Raw genomic sequence first — 24,354 nt, forward strand, 5'->3', positions numbered from 1 at the left:
AGACTAAAAGTTTTACATTTTTGAAGTCTGACAGAGAAACTTACCACAGGCTACCATAGAGTTGCTACCTACGAGCAGATGGTTCTGTAAAACAAGACAGCCTTTGCTCACCATTTCTTTGCTCCCCTTCCCCTACCATAACCTCCAAGCCTCTATTCCTTTCTGTACAGTATAAAAAATTTAGTCATCTGGCTCTTCTTGAAGTCACATATTTACGGGACTCCTTTGTCCATGTATATGTTAATAAGATTATATGCCTTTTCTCCTGCTAATCTGTCTACTGCCAATACATTTCAGCAGACTTAGATTCGAATCTTCAGAAGGAAAGTTTGAACTTCCCTACATATGCATATATGTATGTATGCGTGTATATAAACACTCACATCTGTATGTATACATTATATTTTAGCAATGAACATGCTGAATTTATTTATTCATTCCTCATTTTGTAAATATTTAGGATCTTAGTTTTTTATATTATGATAAACAATGATTTAATGAACTTCCTTGTACTTGTTTCCTCAAGCACATATACAGGGATGTTCTACAGTATATAAGTAAGCATGGAATTGCTGGAACATGAGATACTACATATGAGCCTTTAATTCTAAAAATAACCCTCAAAGTTCGATACTATTATCTCCATTTTTCAGGTAATAAAACTGAGCCTTAGAAAAGGTAAGAAACTTATTTAAAGTCACAGCGTTAATAAGTATCAAAGCAGAGATTCAAATCCAGATTTGTTTGGCTCCCCAAACAACATTTCCCCAACGATGTTGTCTCTAACACCAGAAAAACAATGTATTATATAAATGTGAAAATTGCTATAAGCTGCCTCTAGCTTCTGAGTTTCTGAAATTCCTTTTTCCTCTTTTACTTAGATCTTGGACAATTTAATTCACTTAATTTGGATAGACAGCTAAGGATGGTGAATGTTCTCAAGAGAGATGTTAGTGACTTCCCGCATAGAAACATTGCTCATGGTAGGGAGGTAGAGAAGACTTTTCACCTCCTTCCTCTGTGTATCTAAAATAAGAATTTCTGTGGCAGACAGAAGTATGACAATATAGCAGGGTGGGTATTTGCCACAGAGCATCCAGACTTTGGAAACATACAAAGCTAAAATAATTTGTTACATTTATATGTGGACAACAAAGTTTCTCATTCAGCAGTGGGGAGACCATCAATCTTAGCACCTGGTTAACAAAATTAGTTAGCAAAAGTAGAAAGTTACCAGAAGGCATTTGTAAGCAACACCTACTTGTAAACCACATCAAGAATGGCAATAGCAAGGTGAGGGCCTAGTTGTCCATTTGCCATGGGGTTATGCTGGGAAGATCTAACCCAGGTATCAAAAATTTATTTGCCTCTAAGGATTAGCAGCAAAATATTTAGAATTAAATTTTCACACTTGTATAAAAATTTTCTCATCTCAGAGACCCATCCTGTTACATATATTTTCCACTGCTAGATTTCTATGGAATCTACTCAGTTTGTTCTTCCCTAAACTCAATTATGAGTATAGTCTTAAAAAAACAAATCATTCAAAATCCAGTATATTGGACCCAGTGTGCATATTACTGTTACTAATGACAGGTTCTATTCTTAAGAGCCAGATGTTTTTCCTCATACATTTTTCTAATTCAATTTTCATGGGCACTTTATAAAAAAAGACATTTTATCTTGATTTTACAGATAAGAAAGCCAAGCATAACCAAGCAAACAGTAACTTGCTCAAGGGTACAAAGTTAAACTTACTTAGTGAAGTCTAAAATAATTTAGGTTCCTGTGATCCTTAAGGGAAAGAAAAGTGTTAAATTTTTATCAATAGGTCTACTGCAAAATCTGATAATCAATAAAAATTTGTTTATTAAGGCAGCAATGACAAACTGGCACCTGCTGCACTGTGGGACCCAGCTCAGGTGAGCCCCCACCTGCCAAGAGGCACAACCCACCAACCCCAATGCCTTGAGGCAGCAGTGCTGAATCAGCAGCCCCTGCAGGATCCAGGCCAGACACCAGGGTGGAACAAGTTGACTGTGAAAACCTCTGCCACAATGACTAAACACCAACAGAGACATACCAGAAATATGAAAAACTAAGAAAGCAAAAGACCACCAAAGGAATATGATAACTCTCAAGTTTCTAGATCATATATAACAGGAAGTCCTTGAAATGACTGACAAGGAATTTTGAGCAACAATTCTGAGGAAACTCAAATAGATACAAGAAGACTCAGTTAGACAGCACAACAAAATGAGAAAAAGTATACAGGACCTGAAAGAAGAAATATACAAAGAAATCAATGCCCTGAAAAAGAATGTAGTAGACCTGTGGAGCTGAAGGATTCATTCAATGAACTAAAAACACAACAGAGAGTTGAATCAGCAGGGTAGAACAAGCAGAAGAGAGAATTTCTGACCTTGAAGATAGCCTGTATGAAATAACACAGGCAACAAAAAAAAAAAAAGAAAAAATAATTTTAAAAAATTGAAGAAAATCTAAGAGATAACAGATAACCTTAAGCACTCAAATATCTGAATCATGGGTGTTCCTGAAGGGGAGGAGAAAGGAAACAGCACTGAAAAATTATTCAACAAAATAATAGGATAAAAATTCCCAGGTATAGGGAAAGACATAGATCTTCACATTCAGAAGGTTCAAAGATCTCCAAACATATTCAGCCCAAAAAGGTCCTCTCTAAGACATGTTATAGTCAAACTGACAAAACTCAAAGACAAAGAGAGTATCTTAAAAGCTGCAAGAGAGAAGCATCAAGTCACCTATAAGGGAGCCCCTATCAGACTAACATCAGACTTTTCATTGGAAACCCTAAAAGCAAGAAAAGAATAGAATGATACATTCAAAATACTAAAAGACAAAAATTGCCAGCCTAGAACACTTGACCCAGCAAGGCTATCCTTCCAAAATGAAAAACAAATACTATATGTATCAGACAAACAAAAACTGTAGGAGTTCACTACCACACGACCAAACTTACAAGAAATTCTCAAGGGAATACAGGGTCTGGTATTTGAAAAACAACCATTACTACCATGAATATTCAAAAAAGAACAAATCCCACCAGTAAAATAAAAATCAACAATAAAGAGACAAAAAAGATTACCTACCATCCCAAGAAACCAACAAACACAGAAGACAAACAGTAAATCACAAAGAAAGGAACAAAAGATATGCAAAACTTCCAAACAATAATCAATAAAATGCCAGGAGTAAATCAAAACCTTTCAATAATAACTCTTAATGTAAAAGGATTAAATTCCCCACTCAAAAGACACAGACTGACTGGCTGGTTTAAAAAGATGGACCCAACAATATGCTGCCTTCAAGAGACTCACCCTCACATGCAAGAACACACATAGACTAAGAGTGAAAGGATGGAAAAAGATATACCTTGCAAATAGAAATGAAAAACAAGCCAGGGTAGCTATTTTTATATCAGATAAAATAGATTTTAAACCAAAAAGAGATAAAGAAGACCACTATATAATGATAAAAGAATCTATCCAAAAAGAAGACATAACAATCATAATTATATATGCACCCAACATTGGAGCAGCCAGATTTATAGAGCAAACATAATTAGAACTAAAGAAAGAGACAGATACTGATAACATAATACTAGGGGACCTGAACACCCCACTCTCAACATTGGTCAGATCAAGTAAGCAAAATTGAACAGAGAAACACAAGATCTAAACAACACTTTAGACCAATTGAACTTGGCATATATCTACAGAACATTTCATCCAACAACAAGAGAATATTCATTCTTCTTATCAGTGCATGGAACATTCTCCAGGACAGACCATGTTAGGTCACAAATCAAGTCTCAACAAATTCAAAAAAATTGGAATTATTCCATGTATTTTTTTAGACCACAATGGATTAAAATTAGAAAACAATAACTAATGAAACTCTGGAAACTCTTACAAATATGTAGAAGCTAAACAACATTCTACTTAATGACATATGGGACCAAGAAGAAATTAAACAGTAAATCAAAAAATGTATTGAAACTAATGAAAATAATGACACATCATACCAAAACCTGTGGGATACTGCAAAAGCGGTACTAAGGGGGAAATTTATCGCATTAAATGCTTACTTCAGAAGAATGAAAAGATAGCAAGTGAACAACCTAACACTTCACTTTAAAGAATTAGAAAAATAATAACAATCCAAACCCAAAGTTAGTATACAGAAAGAACTAATTAAGATCAGAGAAGAACTAAATGAAATAGAAACCTGAAAAATGATACAAAAGATCAATGAAACAAAAAGTTGCTTTTCTGAAAAGATAAATAAAATTGACAAACCATTAGCGAGGCTAACAAAAAAGAAAGAAGACAAAAATAACAAAAATTAGACATGAAAAAGGTGATGTTACAACCAATACCTCAGAAATATAAGGAATCATTAGATACTACTAAAACAAGTATACACCAACAAATTTGAAAATCTGGAGGAAATGGATAAATTTCTGGATACACACAAACTACCAATATTGAAGCAAGAAGACACAGAACATCTGAACAGTCAATAACAATCAAAGAGATTGAGGCTGCTATCAGCAGTCTCCCAGCAAAGAAAAGCCCAGGACCAGACGGTTTCACTGCCAAGTTCTAACAAACCTTCAAAGAAAAATCAATACCAGCTCCTACAAACTATTCCAAAAAACTGAAACAGAGGCCATACTCCCAAACTCATTCTTTGAGACAAACATCACCCTGATACCAAAACCAGACAAAGATAGAACAAAAAAAGAAAATTACAGGACAATATCCTCCATGAATATAGATGAAATATCCTTAATAAACACTGGCTAATAGAATACAGCAACACATACATAAAATTATACACCATGATCAAGTGGGATTCACCCGAAGGATGAAAGTTTGGTCCAACATATGCAAATCAATAAATGTGATACTGACACACCACATCAACAACATCAAAGACAAAAACCATGTCATCATCTCTATCGACATTGAAAATGCATCTGACAAAATTCAACATTCATTCATGACAAAGACTCTCTATAAATTGGGTATAGAAAGAAAGTATTTCAACACAATTAAAGCCATATATGACAAACCCACTGCCGGTATCTTCCTGAATGGGGAAAAGCTGAAAGCTTTTTCTTTAAGAACAGGAACAAAACAAAGATACACACTCTCATTACTCCTATTCAACATAGTGTTGGAAGTACTAGCCAGAGAAATCAGGGAAGAGAAGGAAATAAACGGCATCCAGATTGGAAAAGATGAAGTCAAACTTTCCCTGCGTGCAGATGATATGATCGTATATATTGAACAGCCTAAAGACACTACAAAATAATACTGAGAGTTGATAAATGATGCCAGCAAGGCTGGATATAAAATCAACACACAAAAATCTGTAGCATTTCTATATTCCAACAGTGAACTTGCAGAAGAAGAAATCAAGAAAGCTAGCCCATTTGCAATAGCCACCAGAAAAATAAAATACTTAGAAATAGAGTTAACCAAGGATGTGAAAAATCTCTGTGATGAAAAATACAAACCAGTGTTGAGAGAATTTAAAGAGGACACAAGAAGGTGGAAAGATATCCCATGCTCTTGGATTGGAAAAATTAACATTGTGAAAATATGCATGCTACCCAAAGTGATCTACAGTTTCTATGCTATCCCCATCAAAATTCCAATGACTTTTTTCAGAAATGGAAAAACCAATCCTAACATTCATATGGAATAACAGAAGACCACGAATAGCCAAAACAATTCTAAGCAAAAATAAAATAAAGCTGGAGGCATAACACTACCTGTCTTTAAACTATACTACAAAGCTATAATAACCAAAACAGCGTGGCACTGGCATAAACACAGACACATGGACCAATGGAATAGAATAGAGAATCCAGAAATCAACCCATAGGCCTACAGACATCTGACCTTTGAGAAAGGAATTCTTTCTACACACTGGGGAAGATACTGCCTCTTCAGCAAATGGTGCTGGGAAAATTGGACATTCATATGTAGGAGAATGAAACTAGATCCGTACCTCTCACCATATACCAAAATCAACTCAAAATGTATTAAAGAACTAAATATACATCCTGAAGCACTAAAACTCCTTAAAGAAAACATATGGGGAACACTCCAGGAAGTAGGAATGGGTACAGACTTCATGAATACAACCCCAAAGCACAGGGAACCACAGGAAAAATAAACAAATGGGATTTTATCCAACTAAAAAGCTTCTGCACAGCAAAAGAAACAAGAGAGCAAAAAGACAACAAACAGAGTAGGAGAAAACATTTGCAAAATATTCATCTGACAAAGGATTAATATTGAGAATGTACAAGCAACTCAAATAACTTAACAGCAAATAACAAATAACCCAATTAAAAAATGGGCAAAGGAGTAGAATAGGTATTTCTCAAATGAAGATATACAAATGGCCAACAGACACATCAAAAAATGTTCAACATCACTCAGCATTTGGGAAATTCAAATCAAAACCACTTTGAGTTACCATCTCACTCCCGTTAGGATGGCTAACATCCAAAAGACTGAGAGTGATAAATGCTGGCATGGTTGTGGAGAAAAAGGAACCATCCTACACTGTTGGTGAGACTGCAAAATGGCCTTCATAGAAAATGATACGGAGGTTCCTCAGACAATTACAGATAGATCTACCACATGACCCACCTGTTTCACTGCTGGGAATATACCCAGAGGAATAGAAATCATCATGTTGAAGGGATACCTGTACTCCCATGTTTACTGCAGTGTTATTGACAATAGCCAAGATTTGGAACCAGCCCAAATGTCCATCATCAGATGAATGTATAAGGAAAATGTTGCATATCTACACAACATAATACTACCCTGCTATAAAAAAAAAATGAAATACTACCATTTGCAGCAACATGGATGGGCTTAGAGAAAATTTTATTAAGTGAAATAAGCCATGCACAGAATGAGAAACACCACATGTACTCACTTATTTGTGGGAGCTATAAATAAATAAATATACGAACAAATAAACGGGGATGGGGGGAAGAAGACACAACAATCACAACAATTCACTGAACTTGTTAAGACAAGTGAACAGATATGATGTTGATGGGAGGAGGGGGAAGAGGGAGGAGGAAAGTGAGGAACTGGTAACAGGACATGAAAATCAACTACATTGTATATTGATAAACTAAAAAAAAAAGACATGTACTTGATTGTCCATTGCAGCAAGATTAATTCATAATAGTATCAAACTGGGATCATTAAAGTGTCCATCAACAAGTAATTGAATATATAAATTGCTTTGCATTCATTCAATGGAATACATGTCTACATTTTTAAAAAATGGACTACTGATATATTTAACAAATTGGATGGATCTCATAGACATTATGGTGAGTGGAAACATCCAGACACAAAACATTATACACTTTATTTCATTTAAACAAAATTCTTAAACTGGCAAAACTAAACTATAGTATGTCATGTCTCAAGAACTCAAGTGCCAACATGTATAGTCTTCACATGAGCTAAAAGGGGGCATGTAGGATAATAACTACAATGGATAAGAAACACATTAATTATGTTTACATGTATGACTTTATAATTATACCAAAAGATAACTCATTTATAATTTGGAGAATGCTGAGGCAAACTTGTAAATGCTTATGAATAAAAGGGAAAGAATTTTTAAAAAATTGTTTATTGAATAAATACATGTCTGGCTTACTAGCCATACTCAGTGCTGATTTAAGGTATCGTTTGTATGAGATTCTGAGTTATTTGTGCTAAAATAATGTCTTAAACAAATTAAAACTTTTTAAACTGTCATTTTGAACATTGAATGTAAAATAATTTTCAAATATAACAATAACTGGCATGGAGTGAACATCTAATATTTGTCATTTAATGTTGAATCAACATCCATATACAGTTAAAAATATCACTTGGTGCATGACATCTGCGGGGCCAACTACAAAGTGTACGTAGTAGCACTAACCCCTCTCATAAACTTTTAAAAATTATATAAGCTGTTAAGTTTTTTCTTTAATTTTTTTTCATAGATAAATGGATATGTACTATTAAAAAAGGTAGGGTTTTCCCTATTATAGAAATAAATACATAAATTAACATTTTGGTGTAAATGCTGTCTACCAAATTATACTGTAAGGACTTTATTTGCTCATACTATTTCCATTATGCTCACTTTCAATATTAAATATTCTGAACAATTTCAGATAAGAACCAAGTGAATTGCTTTAGTTCAAATTACGTCCTTTGTATAGGTCCTAATCTTGTAGAGCCCCTTGTTTCTTTTGTTCTATCATCTTCCACACAGAAGTATTAGCATTTCAATCTGCCTTTAAGTTCTAACACTACCCTGAATTTCAATTGTGGACAGATCTTAGAACAAACAGTCCAAAGAAAAGGGCTGTTAACAGTGTCATTTTGTATCAGAGTTTCATTCTATAGACTACATGAAAGAATTATTTATTCCAAATCTTAGTGATACTACACTTTTATTGAATCATCACTATCAAAAATGAACTACTTCAAGTCAGTATAGTTCTACATTTCTAAAACTAAGAAAAAGTTGCTGAAAAGCTTCATGGTATAGTGATTCTTTTCCTAGATTCAAAAATATACTGTATTCTACTCAAAGCAAAATTATTAGTTTTCTGTTGTATATTCCATCATTTGCACATTAAATATAATATCAAAATTCACCAAATTTATCATTAAAATTTTTTAAAGTACTTTGAAATGACAGATAAGCAATATGTTAATTCTTGCCTCTAAAAGATATACAAGAAAATATGAGGAGAGAGTGGTTAATATTTTAAAAAATATATAATATATAGGTATATATAATATATAGATATCTATGAGCCAATATGTAACATATCTTCTAAAATAATTTTTGAACTTAAAATGTTTAAAATGCTTTCAAGTCTCTCTCTCAGCACCATTGTGTTATATCTTATAATCTGCAATGGTTGGCAAAGGTAGAATAATAACAAACTAAACAAACACATTGCACAGTGAATGAAAGTGTCTGAAAACTAAACACTAAAATTTAAACCCTAAACATTGTAACTCTTAATAATGACACAATAATGATAATCTACAGAAACCTCACAAGGTTATATTGCCACTGTAGCATTGTATCAGACATTCACCAGTGTGAGTAAAATATTTATTAATTACATTTTTAGCAACTTCAGTACTTATTACACTGCAAAAATTCACATATTAAAAGACAAATAATGTTTCCTCCTTACTCCACATAGACCCAATGGATTCAATGAAATTAATCAATCTCTGATTTAATTTATGTTACTAATTCGTAATTTTTTCTTTCGGGCTGTAGATCAAAAGTACACTGTATAAGTACAGATTTGTCACATTAAAAACTGCAGTGACAAACTACTAAAAAAAAATACTTACCAACTGGTTCCTTCTGATTCTGAAAAAGAATCTTGCTATTACTGCCGTCCATATTTGCCATGTTAATTGTGTTTCCATCTGTCCAATAGAGTTTCCTTAATTCAAAAAAGATATGAATTAAAAATATTAGATGGAGACCTACTTGGTAAGAAGAAACATACACTAAAGAACAAGGTAAACATCAAAGTACATTCTTGGTTCAAGACTAATTATTTTCAGGAAAGCTCAAAATTGTTGAGCCATTTGCTGACAATAACCTCTATGTTTGCCAGGGAAGAATGCACCACTCTTGCTTTTCTTGACACTGAAGAAAAATTATCTCACTCCCTTTTTCCTCCTACATTCAAAGCTGGATAATTAACTATGACTACATTACATTATTTTTATTTTAAATAATTTATCAAGATTGAATCCTCTCAGCTGTAAAGAAATCAGAACCATGGAGGGGAAAAAACTCATTTCAATCATTCCTGTTGAAATGAATTTCTTTTATCCCTACACAAACTCCCTCAAGAGTAGTGATGACTATCCAGAAGACTGGAGAATCTGATCTATTCAGGAGTGGCCAAAATATCAACATGCAGTAAATATGTTAACAACTGGCATTCAAAATGAAATTAACCACTTTCTGCTACATCTTTTTATTCTGAACTGTCATTCCTTAGAAATATATATTAATGAGATCTTACAATAATGTGTTAAAAAATCTTATGTTATGCAGATAACAAATCTCTAACCAGGGATCTCTTCTACAATTTTCATTTTTACATTTGCTTTTCTGACTCTATGGTTGATGTCCTCTGAATTAAACAATGATTTTACATAAAATCAGAGCAAAGGTATGTGAAATTTTGGAAAAACTTAAAAAAAAAATAATCATACTTTACCCCCTGACTGGGTGAGCTGCGAGACACTGTGGCTTATCGATTCCATGGATAATCGAGGTTTTCAAAGAGCCATCTAGTCGTGCCACATTAATTTGTGTTTCATCAAATTCTGAGCTAATCCAGTACAAATTACGTGAGACCCAGTCCACTGCTAGCCCTCTGATACTCTGAATATCTATAAAGCAGAAAAGAGAAAATTAAAAGTGAATGAAGTTTCTCATTCTTTTTGGTTCTCCAAGTATGTTATTTTCCGTCTAAGGGAAAATTTAATTTACACTTTAATTTGTTAGCTAAAATTGTGCAAGATTGTAATCTCATTCTCTTATCAGCCCCTCTTAAGGCATGAATAATCATTAATGTCTTACTGTTGAGCCATTTGAAAACCTGAAGCAACAATTAGCATTGAAATTACACTAACAGTCTATGATTCACAAGTAAACACTTAGGAGCAGACACAGGCAGCAATCTTATGGGCCAAGGTGACCAAAATTCAAAGTTAAAGTAACAGCTACCCCAGTTGGTAGCACATCTTTCTAGGTAGGAGAAGGTACTTGTGGACCATCAACAAACTGGGCTATTTTATGTTTTAAGTCCAAATTATTACTGAAATGAAATAAAACAATTCAACTTTCCTAAAAGAATCACCAGAGTTGAACATCGTTCAAAATAGATAATTAACACAAATTGACTGAGATATGAGAAAAGAAACTAAAATCCTTTTAACATTCCTCCAACGCAGATTTTGCAAAAATTACTGAAATCTAATTAAGTCCAGATTCATTACAGCCAATATGAATATTGGGGTTGCTATTCCTTGATTAATGAATTAGGCATCTTTAAAAACAATGATGGAATTTGGGCTTAAATATAACTGCACATTTGAACTGAGAAAAAATTAAGATAAAAACAGTGTTATAAATATAGGATACTAGAAAATATTTTTAAAGTATTAACATATATATGTTAAAATATATATTATATGTATGGGTGTGTGTGTGGTGTGTGTGTGTGTGTGTGTGTGTGTGTGTGTGTGTGTGTGTGTATTTTTTTTGGTGGCCAGCTGGTACAGTGATTAAATCCTGACCTTGGCGTTATCAGCATGATGCTCTAATCAACTGAGCTAACAGGCCAACCCAACATATAACTGTAGGCCAGTTTAGTCCCCAGGCTGTGGCATTTCACTACTCTACTTTGGTGTTGTATTTATTTCACAAAGTTTTGATATTTTCTAGAATTCTGTACTACTAGAGTTCTCTAGACGACTCTTTCTCCAACTTACAAGACATCTGGAGACTATTAGATGAAGATTCTTCTTCAGTAGTTGTGGAGAAGGGCCCAAGATTTTGTAGCTCTAACTATCTCCCAGGAGAAGCTACTGCTGCTCAAGAGCAGATATTCCAATCAAAGCTACAGAGCAGCTTCTACTTAGCTACAGCTGAATTGCTACATCTTCCCTGTTTCCTCTTTTCAAAAGAAGCCACAATGCTAAATTTTGTCATGTGAAAGTGAAAACCCCAGATTAGGAAAGTTTGTCAACTAGCTCATTTAGGACAGCAAAATAAGACAGGAGGTTCTGGATCAGCTGTAAAGAGCAGTACTGGAATGGTAGGCTTTCACTCTCAAATGGATGTTCTCAAATCTCAACTGATCCTACTTTTCACTTTTCTGCTCAAAAATCCTTTCATTACTTCTAAAAATTTTTCCTCAAAGCCCCCTTAGAAATTATTCCCCATGTTTCCAGTTCTCCTCAAATCAACAACCCTCTCACTCTGCATATTACCTTTTATCGTTAATTTACTGCTAAGTTGGCGAATTTCAAATGCAAACCTTCATTTCTCAACCCCAAACTTCAAATTTCTTTTTATTTTTAGTTATTCTCATTCAGTTCTCCTCCTTTTCTTTTTCAAGACAAAAGTAATACAGTTTCTTTAATGTTTGACAACCTAATCTTATATACAAAAAAATAATAAAGACCTCACAAAAAACTGTCAAATCTAACACACGAATTCAATAAAGTTGCAGGATATTAAATCAACATATTAAAATCAGTAGCATTTCTGTATAGAAATGCTGTATAGTTTATAGCATTTCTGTATAGTGAACTCTCTGAAAAAGAAATCAAGAAAACAATCTCATTCACAATAGCTACCCCCCCAATAATAAAATACTTAGTAATAAATTTAATGAAAGATTTCTACACCAAAAACTATAAAATACTGATGAAATAAATTGGAGAAGACACAAATAAATGGAAAGACATCCTGTGTTCATGGATTGAAAGAATAAATATTATTAAAATGTCCATACTACCCAAAACAATCTACCAATTCAATGCAATCCCTATCAAAATACCAATGATAATTTTCACAGAAATAGAAAAAGAAACTTAAAATTTGAATGGAACCATAAAAGACCCTGAATGGCCTAAGCAATGTTGAGCAAAATAAACAAAACTGGAGGCATCACACTGCTTGGCTTCAAAATATAATACAAAGCTATATTAACCAAAACAGCATGGTACAGGCATAAAAACAGACACACAGACCTATAGAACAGAATAGAGAAATAAATCCAAGCACTCATAGCCACCTGATTTTTGACAAAGGTGCCAAGAGTACGTAACGGAGAAAGAGCAGTCTCTCCAATAAATGGTGTTGGAAAAACTAGACATTCACGTGAAGAAGAATGAAACTAGACCCTTATCTTTCACCATATACAAAAATCTACTCAAAATGGATTAATTACTTAAATGTAACACCCAAAAGTATGAAAGTACTAGAAGAAAACATAGTGCAAAAGCTCTATGACATTGATCTGGGCAATTATTTTCTTGGCTATAACTTCAAAAGCAAAGGCAACAAATACAAAAATCAACAAATGGGATTACATCAAACTAAAAAGCTTCTTTACAGCAAAGGAATCAATCAACAGAGTGAAGAGACAACTTACAGAATAGGAGAAAATATTTGCAAACTATATGTCTGATAAGGGGTCAGCATCTAAATTATACAAGGAACACAAACAACTCAAAAGCAAGAAAACAAATAACTATAATTAAAAATGAGTGAAAGACCTGAATAGAAATTTTGTATGAAGACATACAAAGGGCCAACAGATACATGAAAAAAACGTTCAACATCACTAATCATCAGGGAAATGCAAATCAAAACCACAGTAAGATATCACCTCACACCTGTTAGAAAGGCTATTATCAAAAAGACAAAAATAACAAATGCTAATGAGGATGCAGAGAAAAGGAAACACTTACACACTATTGGTGGAAATGTACATTAGTACAGCCATTATGGAAAACAGTATGGAGGTTCCTCAAAAAAATTAAAAATAGAAAGATCCTATGATCCAGCAATTCCACAAGTGGGTATACACCCAGAGGAAATGAAATCAGTATGTCAAAGAGATATCTGCATTCCCATGTTTATTGTAGCACTATTCACAATAGCCAAGACATGGAATCAACCTAGTTGTCCATGAATGGATGAATGAATGAAGAAAATGTGGTATATTACACAATGAAATACTACTCAGCCATAGAAAAAGAACAAAATCCTGTCATTTGCAACAGTATGGATAAACTTGGAGATTTATTATGTTAAGTGAAATAAGTTAGGCACAGAAAGACAAATATCACCTGATCTCATTCATATGTGGAATCTAAAAAGTTGATCTCATAGAAACACTGAGTAGAAGGGTGGTTACCAGAGGATTGGGTGGTTAGGGAAGAGAGCGAAATAGGGAGAGGAAAAGATAAATAGTTTCAGTTAGATAGGAGGGAGAAAAGTCCAGAATAGGCAAATATGAAAGTGTACTTGAAAAAGTTCATGAAAAAATATAACTAAAAGATAATACGAATCTTTCCATGAATTTTTGAATTACCCTCTTATAGAAACAAAGTAGATAAGTGATGGCCTGGGGCTGAGAGTTAGAGGGGAGAGGAAAGGTGGGAAGCAGGCGAGAAAGATATTAGGAATGACTGCTAGTAGTTAATGGAGTTTCCTGTGTGATAAAACTGCTTTAAAATTGATTGTGGTGATAGTTGCACAACTCTGCTAACATACTAAAAACCATTGGATTACACACTTAACATACGTGAATTGTATGATGGGTGAATTATATCTCAGTAAAGCTGGTTTGTTTTTTATTTTAAAAAGTTAAAACTCATATATTATGCTTTTTTATTTGCCTCACTCAAGATCTTTATTCCTCCTTCTCTCTCACCCTCTGAGGTTTATTGATTGCTGAGAGACAGTACTGATGTAGTAAGATTTGGGTTCATGTTCCAGGTTGGGTACCTATTTTTGTCATTTAAGTCACTTGAATATCTTTCAGCCTCTTTTCCTATTTGTAAAATAGGACTAATTATAGATAATACATAGGATTGTTGTGAATGTTACATTAGGTGATGTATGTTTTTGCAGCTCACTGTAGGGTTGAGGGATGGATACTTTGCCAATCTAAGAACACTTTCTGCATTTTATCCTTGTTTGCTTGGTATTTGCAAACATAATAAAAAGTTTTTATTTTCCCTAAAATAGAGTACTCCCACGGTTGTTTGGTTTTTTTGGCTGTCTCTGCTGTTCAAAAACCTTTTATTCATTTCTGATGCTTCTTAATCATACAGTCTAGAGAATGCATTTCAATCTTAAGTTGCAAAGCTTCACAAAATGTAAGCTATTAATACCTACTTGGTCCTTGTCAGTTCTATGGTTCATGCTCTCTCACATCTGTTTCTATCTTTAATACTGCCATAGCATGCAGTCTTTTCCTCTTCCAAGAAATTTGTTTAGCTGCTGCCAGGTTATTTTTCTGACTAGAGAGCTCTGGATCATGATCTTCACTTGCCCCAAAGTATTCAATAACTTCCAGCAACCCAAAAAGTGATGTCTAAATTCCTTAGCCTGGCTTCCTGTATAGTCTGAACACAACTATCTTCCCAATGTTATTTCTCACTATTTTTAACCATTTACCTTACACTTCATATCCTGACCTTTCCAAATTATAGGGGACTATTGGGGTTTCATATTCTACCCCATTTCCACTTTCTTAAATTATATGCAAAAGAGACCAGCTGATAGACAACATCAGCCCTTCAACAATAAAAACCATACAAACCTAGTAATTTCTCCTGTATATCCCAGTTGCCTAACTCAACAGGACTATACCTGTTTGAGCCCTTTCTACCTAATGTGATAAGTTATCCAGCTGTCTTATTACATTTTCACATATAATTCTTGAGGGCAGGATTTCTGCTAATTTATCTTTACAACCCCTCTCCCTAAATGTATGCAACACTGCCTTCAACATAAATATTTTAATGAATTTATAAGTAAATTTATGAAATACACAATCTAGAATTTTAAAGACATGTGAGCCGAGCTAGAAAAAAATCAAATATAAGGCCTCAAGTCCATGTTAAGACGTACATATCTAAATACATAGTCAGGAAATCTCAATTCCAATTTTCTATGCTTACCTTTTTTCTACCCACCAGATTTGAGTTTCTAATTATTAACTTTACGTCTAAAATAACACTTATTGTCTTTTTTTGTCCATCTCTCATGCCCATGTCTGGTTGTTTTAGAGCCCCTAGTAAATTCCCCACAAGGGTATGAGGGGAAAAAAGATAAAAATAACCATATATTTAATGGTATTTTTCTCTCCTTGATAAAACTACCAAAATAATAAATTCTGACTGTTAACTCTCGTTTTCAAGTAAGTCAGACCAAGAACTCTAACCAAGTTTATCAGAAAGTTCAATTTTCCATTTCTGGGAACTCTCACTTCTTAAACTAAAGCAGATTATAAATTCTGAAAAGCCACAAAATTCTGAAAATGTTACAAAATTCCCTGATGCATGATAAATTGTAACTTTCAAATGCATTGTTGAGATCACAAAACAGATGAGAAGACCTCTTAAATGCTAATACACACTCACATGTAAGCTAAAACTAGAAAGGAAGGAAAAAGGGAATGCAGAAGCTGGTGCAACAATAGAGATAAAAACTTGTACTAAGAATCTAGAGATTCATGGATTATTAATTGCTCACTGCGAGAATGCTCAGTCCTTAAACTCACAAAGCAAATTATTAATGATCTCAGGGATATTAGAAGAGTGGGACACACCCTCAATGACAGGTGAGTAGGGAAAAAAAAATCTGCCTGCTTAAAAAGGAGACCAATAAATTTTTGTTTCCTTTTTTTTTTAAAAGATGACCAGTAAGCGGATCTTAACCCTTGACTTGGTGTTGTCAGCACCATGCTCTCCCAAGTGAGCTATGAGCTGGCCCTAAATTTTTTTAAAAATTATTTTTCTTTGTTATTTCTCTGGATGCAATAAATAAATAAGTAAATCAGACTTTATAAGCATAGGTCTGAACTTGGGCAAGAGATTACCAGCTCATAAAAGAAATCCATTTGTCAGGTAAGACAGAAATCAAATAAAATTGCTTCCTGGCCTATAGCAAATCCCTTTCTCTCCCTCACAATTCCCATAGATTAAGCTTATCATAGTAGATCAGAAAATAATAATAATAATAACAGTAATAATAATAATAATAAAACACACACAAAGAAATGAGACATAATAACAAGAGTATAGAGAAAAATAAACAATGGATTTAAACTTCTGAATTCTTCATATTTATAAATTATTATATGTAAGATATAGCAAAATGAGTAGAATATTTTTAAAAAGTAAAAGATGCTTTGAAATAATAAACAAGGTATAATGATTTATCTTAAAAAAATCCTCTTGGAAAACATAAATGAAACCACAAAATAATTTGTGATATTAAAAAATATTAAAAAATAATCCTTTGGATGGATTAAATGGCAGCTTAGACAGTTCTACCAGTGATCTACGAGACAAATGTGGTATACACATATAACAGAATGTTATTCAGCCTTGAAAAAGAAGGAACTTCTGACACATGCTAAAACATGAATTAAATTTGAAGATATTATGCTAAGTGAAATAAGCCAGTCAAAAAGACAAACTACCGTATGGTTCCACTTCTGTGAGGTACTTAGATTAGTTAAGTTTATAGAGACAGAAAGTACAATGGCTGTTAACAGGGGTTCGGGGGAAGAAGAAATGGAAAGTTTTTGTTTAACACATATAGTTTCAGTTTTGCAAGATGAAAAGAGCTCTGGAGATAAGTTGCATATTGTGAATGTACTTATTATTGAACTGTGAAATATGGTTGAGATAATAAATTTTAAATTATGTGTATTTTACCACAATTTTAAAGACTATCTTTCAAAAACAAATGCTAAATAAACATATCTTCACATAATATCTCATGTTATTACTAACAGATTCTCACTAAACTAAAGGACCATTAAAGGATCCAACTTAAAGACATAAGAAAAAAATGATTACAGAAAGAAGGCCTAAGGTGAAAGAGGGAGGAATGAAGCATATAAATTGGTTAACATGTAGATAAATCTAAATGAACAAGAACCAGTTGTCGATTTTCTGCTTGTGCTTTTTATTATTTTCTTTCTTTCTTTTTTTTTCTGTGAAGTGAACCTGCTAACACCAGTGTCTTGGGGGTGGGCACAAGGAGTTTTGCCTGCAATCAAGCATGGTTTCTAAGGAAGAGGGGACCCCAATTCTCTTCTGTCTTCTCTCAGGGCAGATACGATAATGGCCCATCAAGAGTCAGTTGAGGTGAGTTTCTCTGTCTTAGGAACAAAGATTAAAAAGCAAGCTGGTAACATTTGTAAAGTTTTCTCAAGAGAACTTTGCAAATATTAAATATTCTACTTGTCTCAATTATGGGAAACTGTAAAAATACATAAATTATATATATCTATGTGCATATAACTATGTATAACACATGGTGTATCAATTAAACATTCATGAGCCCATAATCCAGCTTAAGAAATAGAACATTACAAACAGTTTAGGAACCTTCTATGCCTACCCTCACTAATTTTATTCCTTCCCAAATCTGACCAATCTAGTGTGTTATTACCTTAGTTTTGTCAGTTTTAACATATATGTATATATTTCAAATCTACAGTCATATGTCCCTTCACAATGGGAATATGTTCTGAGAAACAAGTTGTTAGGTGATTAAGTCACTGTGCAAAAGTGTATTATGAAAGGGAACAACAATGAATTTTCTTATTATCTACAGCGGCCACTAGTTGCATGAGTATGGGCCCTCTATGTTACTAAGTCTCTCTGTGCCTCACTTTCCTCATCTGTTAAACAGGGATTAGAGTAACACCAATCCCACTAAGTTATGACAATTAAATTATAAGTAGGGATTGTGCCTGGCACTCAGCAAGCACTCAGTGAGTGTTAGCAAACTGTTATTAACTATTATTTTCCTCTGGGGATGGGTAGGAATCATTTAAAACTACAAGAATTCTAAAGTAGACAATGACCCTTTCACTTGGGGTCAGATCTTATATGTCAAATGCATGACTTTCTATTGTAAAGGTCTGAGCTACCTTTAGGAAGATCGCCCCGTGGGTAAGACAGGCACCCCCCATCAACATATTTTGCAGTAGGTTTGTTTACACCAGCATCACCACAAACACACAAATAATGGGCTGCACTATGACATTACAATGGCTACATTGTCACTAGGTGATAGGAATTTTTCAGCTCTGTTATAATCTTATGGGACCACGGTTGCATATGTGGTCTGTCATTGATCCAATAAGGCACATGACTGTATTTGTGTTTCCTAGCCAATATAGATGCAGAATAACTTTGTTACTAGTTGCCATATTTCAATAAATATCTTAAAACTATAATTTATTCTTTAGAGAAAAGACTCACTGCTGATTTAGGAATATGTCTGAAGCAACCTCCCTTCTCTTATTTCCTCTGGATCGATGTCATCAACATCTTTCCAATTATTTGGTCATCTTCACCTCTCAGTCATCACGTTCAATTACTTTTATGTCTACAATGCCCGCAGTGTCCCTCACCTTTTTACCTCATCCTTGTCTATCATTTTTCACTTTTCCAATCTATCTTTTAAGTTTCCACCTGATTTATCTTCAGAAGAGTTTGAATAACCTATACCCATCTTTAAAAGTCTTCAGTGGCTCCTTATTGCCTTGAGAAAAAGACAAAAACAAAACACTTTCTCACCATTGTATAAGATCCTCCATGTCCTGCCCTCATATTAACCTCCTAGTTTACTCTTCTGCGAGATCTAGCACCTTCCACTACTTGTCCTCTTTGTGTTTGAAGTATCCAGACTTTTAGGCCTACTGATTCCTCAGCCTAGATTAGTTTTACCACCTTTTTTTTCACCAAGGCCTTGTTTGCTTATTACCTCCTCAGTGAGAACTTTGGTAATCTCATGTAAGAATGCCATACACCTTGTTCTAATTTTCTAAGAGGCTTACACCCTTGTTAAACTCCCTATTTCATTTAGCCTTAAATAAGGGGTCTTCAAAAAGTTTGTGGAAATTTTGTACTATCTTTTAGTTCCGTTTTTCCACAAACTTTTTGAAGTAACCTTGTACTTTGGTTGGTTGTTTACATCTCACTCTTTCATGAGATGTGAAGTTCACTGAGGTTATAAACTGTCTTAGTTATTTATCTTTGAATAATCGCCACTTCCCTACCCCCCCCCAACCAATCCAGAGTGCTAGATATAGAACCCAGGATATGGTATGAAATTTAAAAAAAACTAAAGTCTATGAAGAAATGTGGAGTATACTATAAAGCAAATGTATTTCACAGGGCCTCCAAAGCCCTGTAGTCTCAGGTTTAGCCTAATCATTTGGGATTCCATATAGAAATGTTAATGTTGCAAAAGACAGGAAGCTTTCCCCAGGCTAAAGTCTCTGTTGTAAGATATAGAATTGTAACACAGCAAGATTGCTGGCTCAAGGACAGACAAGCGACTTGATTAATATGTAAAAATTCTGGAAAAGGTGTTGTAGGAAAAGAGAATGTTTGTTAAGATCAAGCTTTTGTTGGTGGATCTACTTAACCTTTTGCAAATTGCATTACCGAATGTCGCTTTGCTTGTTTCACTGATGTTACCAGCCTATATTGTTAAACTATAACCCCGCTTATGTTCTTTTCCTGTAACTTCCCGGTCTGGAGAATAAATGCAGGAAGAGAACCCCAGTTCATGGTTAATTTCCAAAAAGAAGGAATGCCTCTCTCTTGAGGGTTCTGGGAAATTAACCCCTTTGGGGTCTCTCACTGCTCAGAAGAGATAGGCTTTGAGTAATCCTTTTTGTGTCTCCGTCAGCCAGGGGAAGAAGAGGTGACAAATCCGTGTGAGGTAAAGCAACAAAGTAAAATGAAATAGCACATTTATTTTTCCAGCTAAAAGATAAAGACTAAACATAGGAAGTATGGCTCATTTAACTTCTGTTATTATAGACACATAGTTCTCAATGGAATGATATTTGATTTGTAGGTAGGTTTTTGCAAGTTTTTTCTTTCTTTCTTTCTTTCTTTCCTTTTTTAAATCACAGATATTGGCATTTTTCCACAAAAGGCTTCCAGGGTGAAAATAAAAATTGAAAATTCTATTCAGAAATAGGCAAAACAACAGGTGCTCTTTTAATTCAAGGCCTGCTTCCAAAATCTAGATCTCATTGTTATTACTGACCTGTTTTCATTTCTTTCATTCTCTCTGGACAAATTTTCAGAGTAGCTTTTATTTTCTAAGCATTTTTATTACTGGATACAATTAAATATGGTGTCTGGCAAAATAGTGGAAATAAATCTTTAGTATTCACTGACCAAGTATTTGTTGGCAGTAGTAGATAACATTCCATATATGAATGGAAATCTACTCTCAAATAGGTTCAATTAGATTCAAAGTATCATTGAGAATTACATTTTATATAGTAGCAATGAGATCAAAAGGTATGGGTTTTAAATGATCTATATCCTCATAGTTACAAAAAAAAAAAAGCATACGACTATGTGATAATTTCCTACCACATAAGAGAGTGATCTTTGCAGAAATAAGCAGCTACACTTATAATTTATATTAATCTTCCTTTTATCCATTTCAGCTTTCTGCTTAACTCAACCTAACAATCCAGTTCATTCAGATAGTAGATTACTCTTGTACTAAAAAGATACTTTGCTCAAACAATTGTACTTGCCCAAAGTTGTTTTTGATTTCTAAAAGTAAACAATGTATACTTTTCCTTAAAACTGTCAGACACATAGGGGGGCCTTTCCAATGAAAAGTGAGATTCTTTTGATAGTGGCCTAGAATCTCATAAAGCTGCCAACATGTCTCTAAAAGTTTTTGCTCATATTTCAGAGTAAACAATAAAATCCTTGGCAAGGGGATGAATAACCCACATTCACCCAGATACTACTAGATGAAATCTGCACACTATGCTGAGTATATATTAAGTGAATACAGAAAAGGAATATTATGCACAAACCATGTAGTTGTAGTAAAACCTCTGTCTTCCAACTTGCTGAGCTTCCTTATTTGTAAAAAGGAAGAGACACTTAAAGAAAAAGAGTAACTTTGGAGTCAAAATGTATGAATCCAAGCTAGGATGCAAACAAAACTCTGGTATTTTCTAGAATGGCAAATCAGAATAAAATGCTTCCTCATCTCTAAAAGCAGGAAGTAACATGTACCTCAAACCACTGTGTGGGGAATAAATGATAAATAAAAAAAAAAAAAGATACAAATGTGAAAGGTCAACTATATTACTCCTGGTTTATGTTAAGAGTTTTAAGGTATATTAACATCTTTTTTTTTCTTCTTACTATGTTAATTGCAAGCAGTACTTTAGAGTTTTTTGAGGTCCAATCTAGTATCCAATAAAATATAATTCTGTGCAATACACAAGTTACTTAGGAGTGGCAATTGAGCTTGTGACTATCTTAAAAGGACAATATCCAAGGTAGATATAATTAGTGTGTACAGGCTTGTGATTAAAGTCCCAAACCCCCTTATTGTGGGGTAATGAAGATGACAGGAGCTGTAAAAATGGAATCCTGAGTGTGGATTTGCTTCTACCTTTTCCTCACTTTGGCTTTTGAGGCCAAGTTTTAGCTTCTGTGAGCTTAAGTTTTCTCATCTGCAGCATGGAAAGAATTCATTCGTAATAATAGGTTCGCAAAGATTAAATGAGACAATAACAATGTCACATTAACAACAGCTAATATTATTCATCACATCAGATAAGTAAACCTGAGAGAATAAATAATAGAAAAATACTAGGACCAGGCAATAACTCAAGTAGAATTAATTGCCACCAGAGAGTAGGGCTGCGGTCCACCAGGAAGAATTTTTTGCTGGGAATTGTTAGTTGTTTTATTCTAAGAATAAAATTACCTTTTGTGTGTGTGAGTGAAAGAGGCAATAGCATGTGTGTGTATAATTGTTGTTAAACTGTAGAGTAAATGTGCCTATAGTCATGTATTGATATTTATCCTGATAATAAACTATACTTGCTGTAAGCTATTAACAGCAAATGGCATATGTGGGCAATATACAAATTAAGAACAGCTTATTGTCTGAAGATATGGTAAGGCAGGCAGATTATTGCTAGGTCTCTTCATGAAAAATTGGGTCAAAGAGCTTCAGTGTTTTCTTCAGAAAATGGTCTGCTTGGAAAGAAAATAATGGAAGACAGGTTGGTGCAATAGATGTATTTGGGGCCCAATTTTTGAAGCTGGTCTCACAATAGATTTAGACTTAAAAAGGTAAGGAAATAAAGTCTCTCAAGAAAAATTCCAGTAGAGGGAAGACAGCTAACTGAGAAAATACAGAGGCCAACAGTGAAAGGAGAGAAAGGTCTCCACAGATCCATTCACCAGGAATCTAAAAGATAAAAGGATAAAATAAAGTTCAATTACTGGTGGGATTTGAGACCCTTTTATCAGTTCAGAAGTGGAACTGTCAAAAGTTCATCTCAAGTTTTTCTATTAATGGAAAGGTATATTGGTCCTTAACAAGGTTTGACTCTGGAAGAAAGAGAAAGGCAGCACCATTCAACCTGTGGGCTAAGCCAGAAATGGAGGAGTCATTCTTGACAATGCCTGTTCCTCAACCTTCAAGTTCAAATAACTAAGTTCCTTTCCATTTTTACTCTCTGGTAACTATAATTTGTCCTTGTTCCTTCGTCTCTGTTTTTCCCACCCTTGTCCAGACTTCTATCATCTCTTACTAGGGATGCTATAGCAGCCAACTAACCTTTCTCTCAAAGTTCACTCCTCATCTACCCTCCACCCCAGAACTCTCTACTAAACATAATAGCTAAAGTGACACTTTCCAACAGTAAAGCTAATAATGCGGCCCCACCCCCACTTAAAACACTTCCTCAATTCCCATTGTTTTGAGTATTAACGTAAATATCAACAACTTGTCCTATAAAGGTTCATGTGACTTGGTTTCTATTTCTCTAGCTCTTCAGCTTGTATAAGTATATTCCTCTCATTCTGTGCTCCATAGTACTCAGTCTATACAGGTTTTCATCAATGTCATACCATACAGAAAATACTCCATTATTTGTCAAAATGATTGAAGTAATAATTATTGATCCTAATAAGTATCCTATGTATTATTAGTAAGAAAATATTATTGTTCAAATTTTAGTTAATAATTGTAAATTGAGTCTGATAAATGGGAAAAAGTCTTTGTGATTTTCTCAAAGATAAACTTACTAAATTTCTACTAGATACCAGTACATAAAAGATGCATCTTTTGCTCCATATGATTCACAGAGCCTTTTGGGAAGCATTTTAACATTCATGATAAAATGCTTGGACACTTTTCTGTTAGACTTTGATGAATTTCTTGTGGGAAGATTACCTAACTGTCTGTCAATCGCAGGAGGTATCTAATGTCCTTTACCTGGTCTTTCAATGAATTTAACGACCTTTAATCAAGCATTGTTCTTATTTTTTATTTTATTTTTTTTTTTTGGTCCTTTTCGTGACCGGCACTCAGCCAGTGAGTGCACCGGCCAGTCCTATATAGGATCCGAACCCGTGGCGGGAGCGTCGC

At 34.0% G+C, this 24,354-nt stretch overlaps 1 protein-coding gene across 1 annotated transcript in view; it reads right to left on the bottom strand.

Annotated features, from left to right (window-relative positions):
- Positions 1-24,354, bottom strand: part of LRP1B (LDL receptor related protein 1B) — a 1,457,254-nt gene that overhangs the window by 558,830 nt on the left and 874,070 nt on the right. Inside the window, exons 30-31 of the mRNA XM_063085362.1 lie at positions 10,358-10,532; positions 9,471-9,565 (exon numbers count right to left, since the gene is read on the bottom strand). Of these exons, the coding sequence (XP_062941432.1) occupies positions 9,471-9,565; positions 10,358-10,532 (270 nt within the window). The remainder of the gene's footprint in view (positions 1-9,470; positions 9,566-10,357; positions 10,533-24,354) is intronic.

Source organism: Cynocephalus volans, chromosome 1 (genome assembly GCF_027409185.1).
Source record: "Cynocephalus volans isolate mCynVol1 chromosome 1, mCynVol1.pri, whole genome shotgun sequence".
Taxonomy (NCBI): Eukaryota; Metazoa; Chordata; class Mammalia; order Dermoptera; family Cynocephalidae; genus Cynocephalus; species Cynocephalus volans.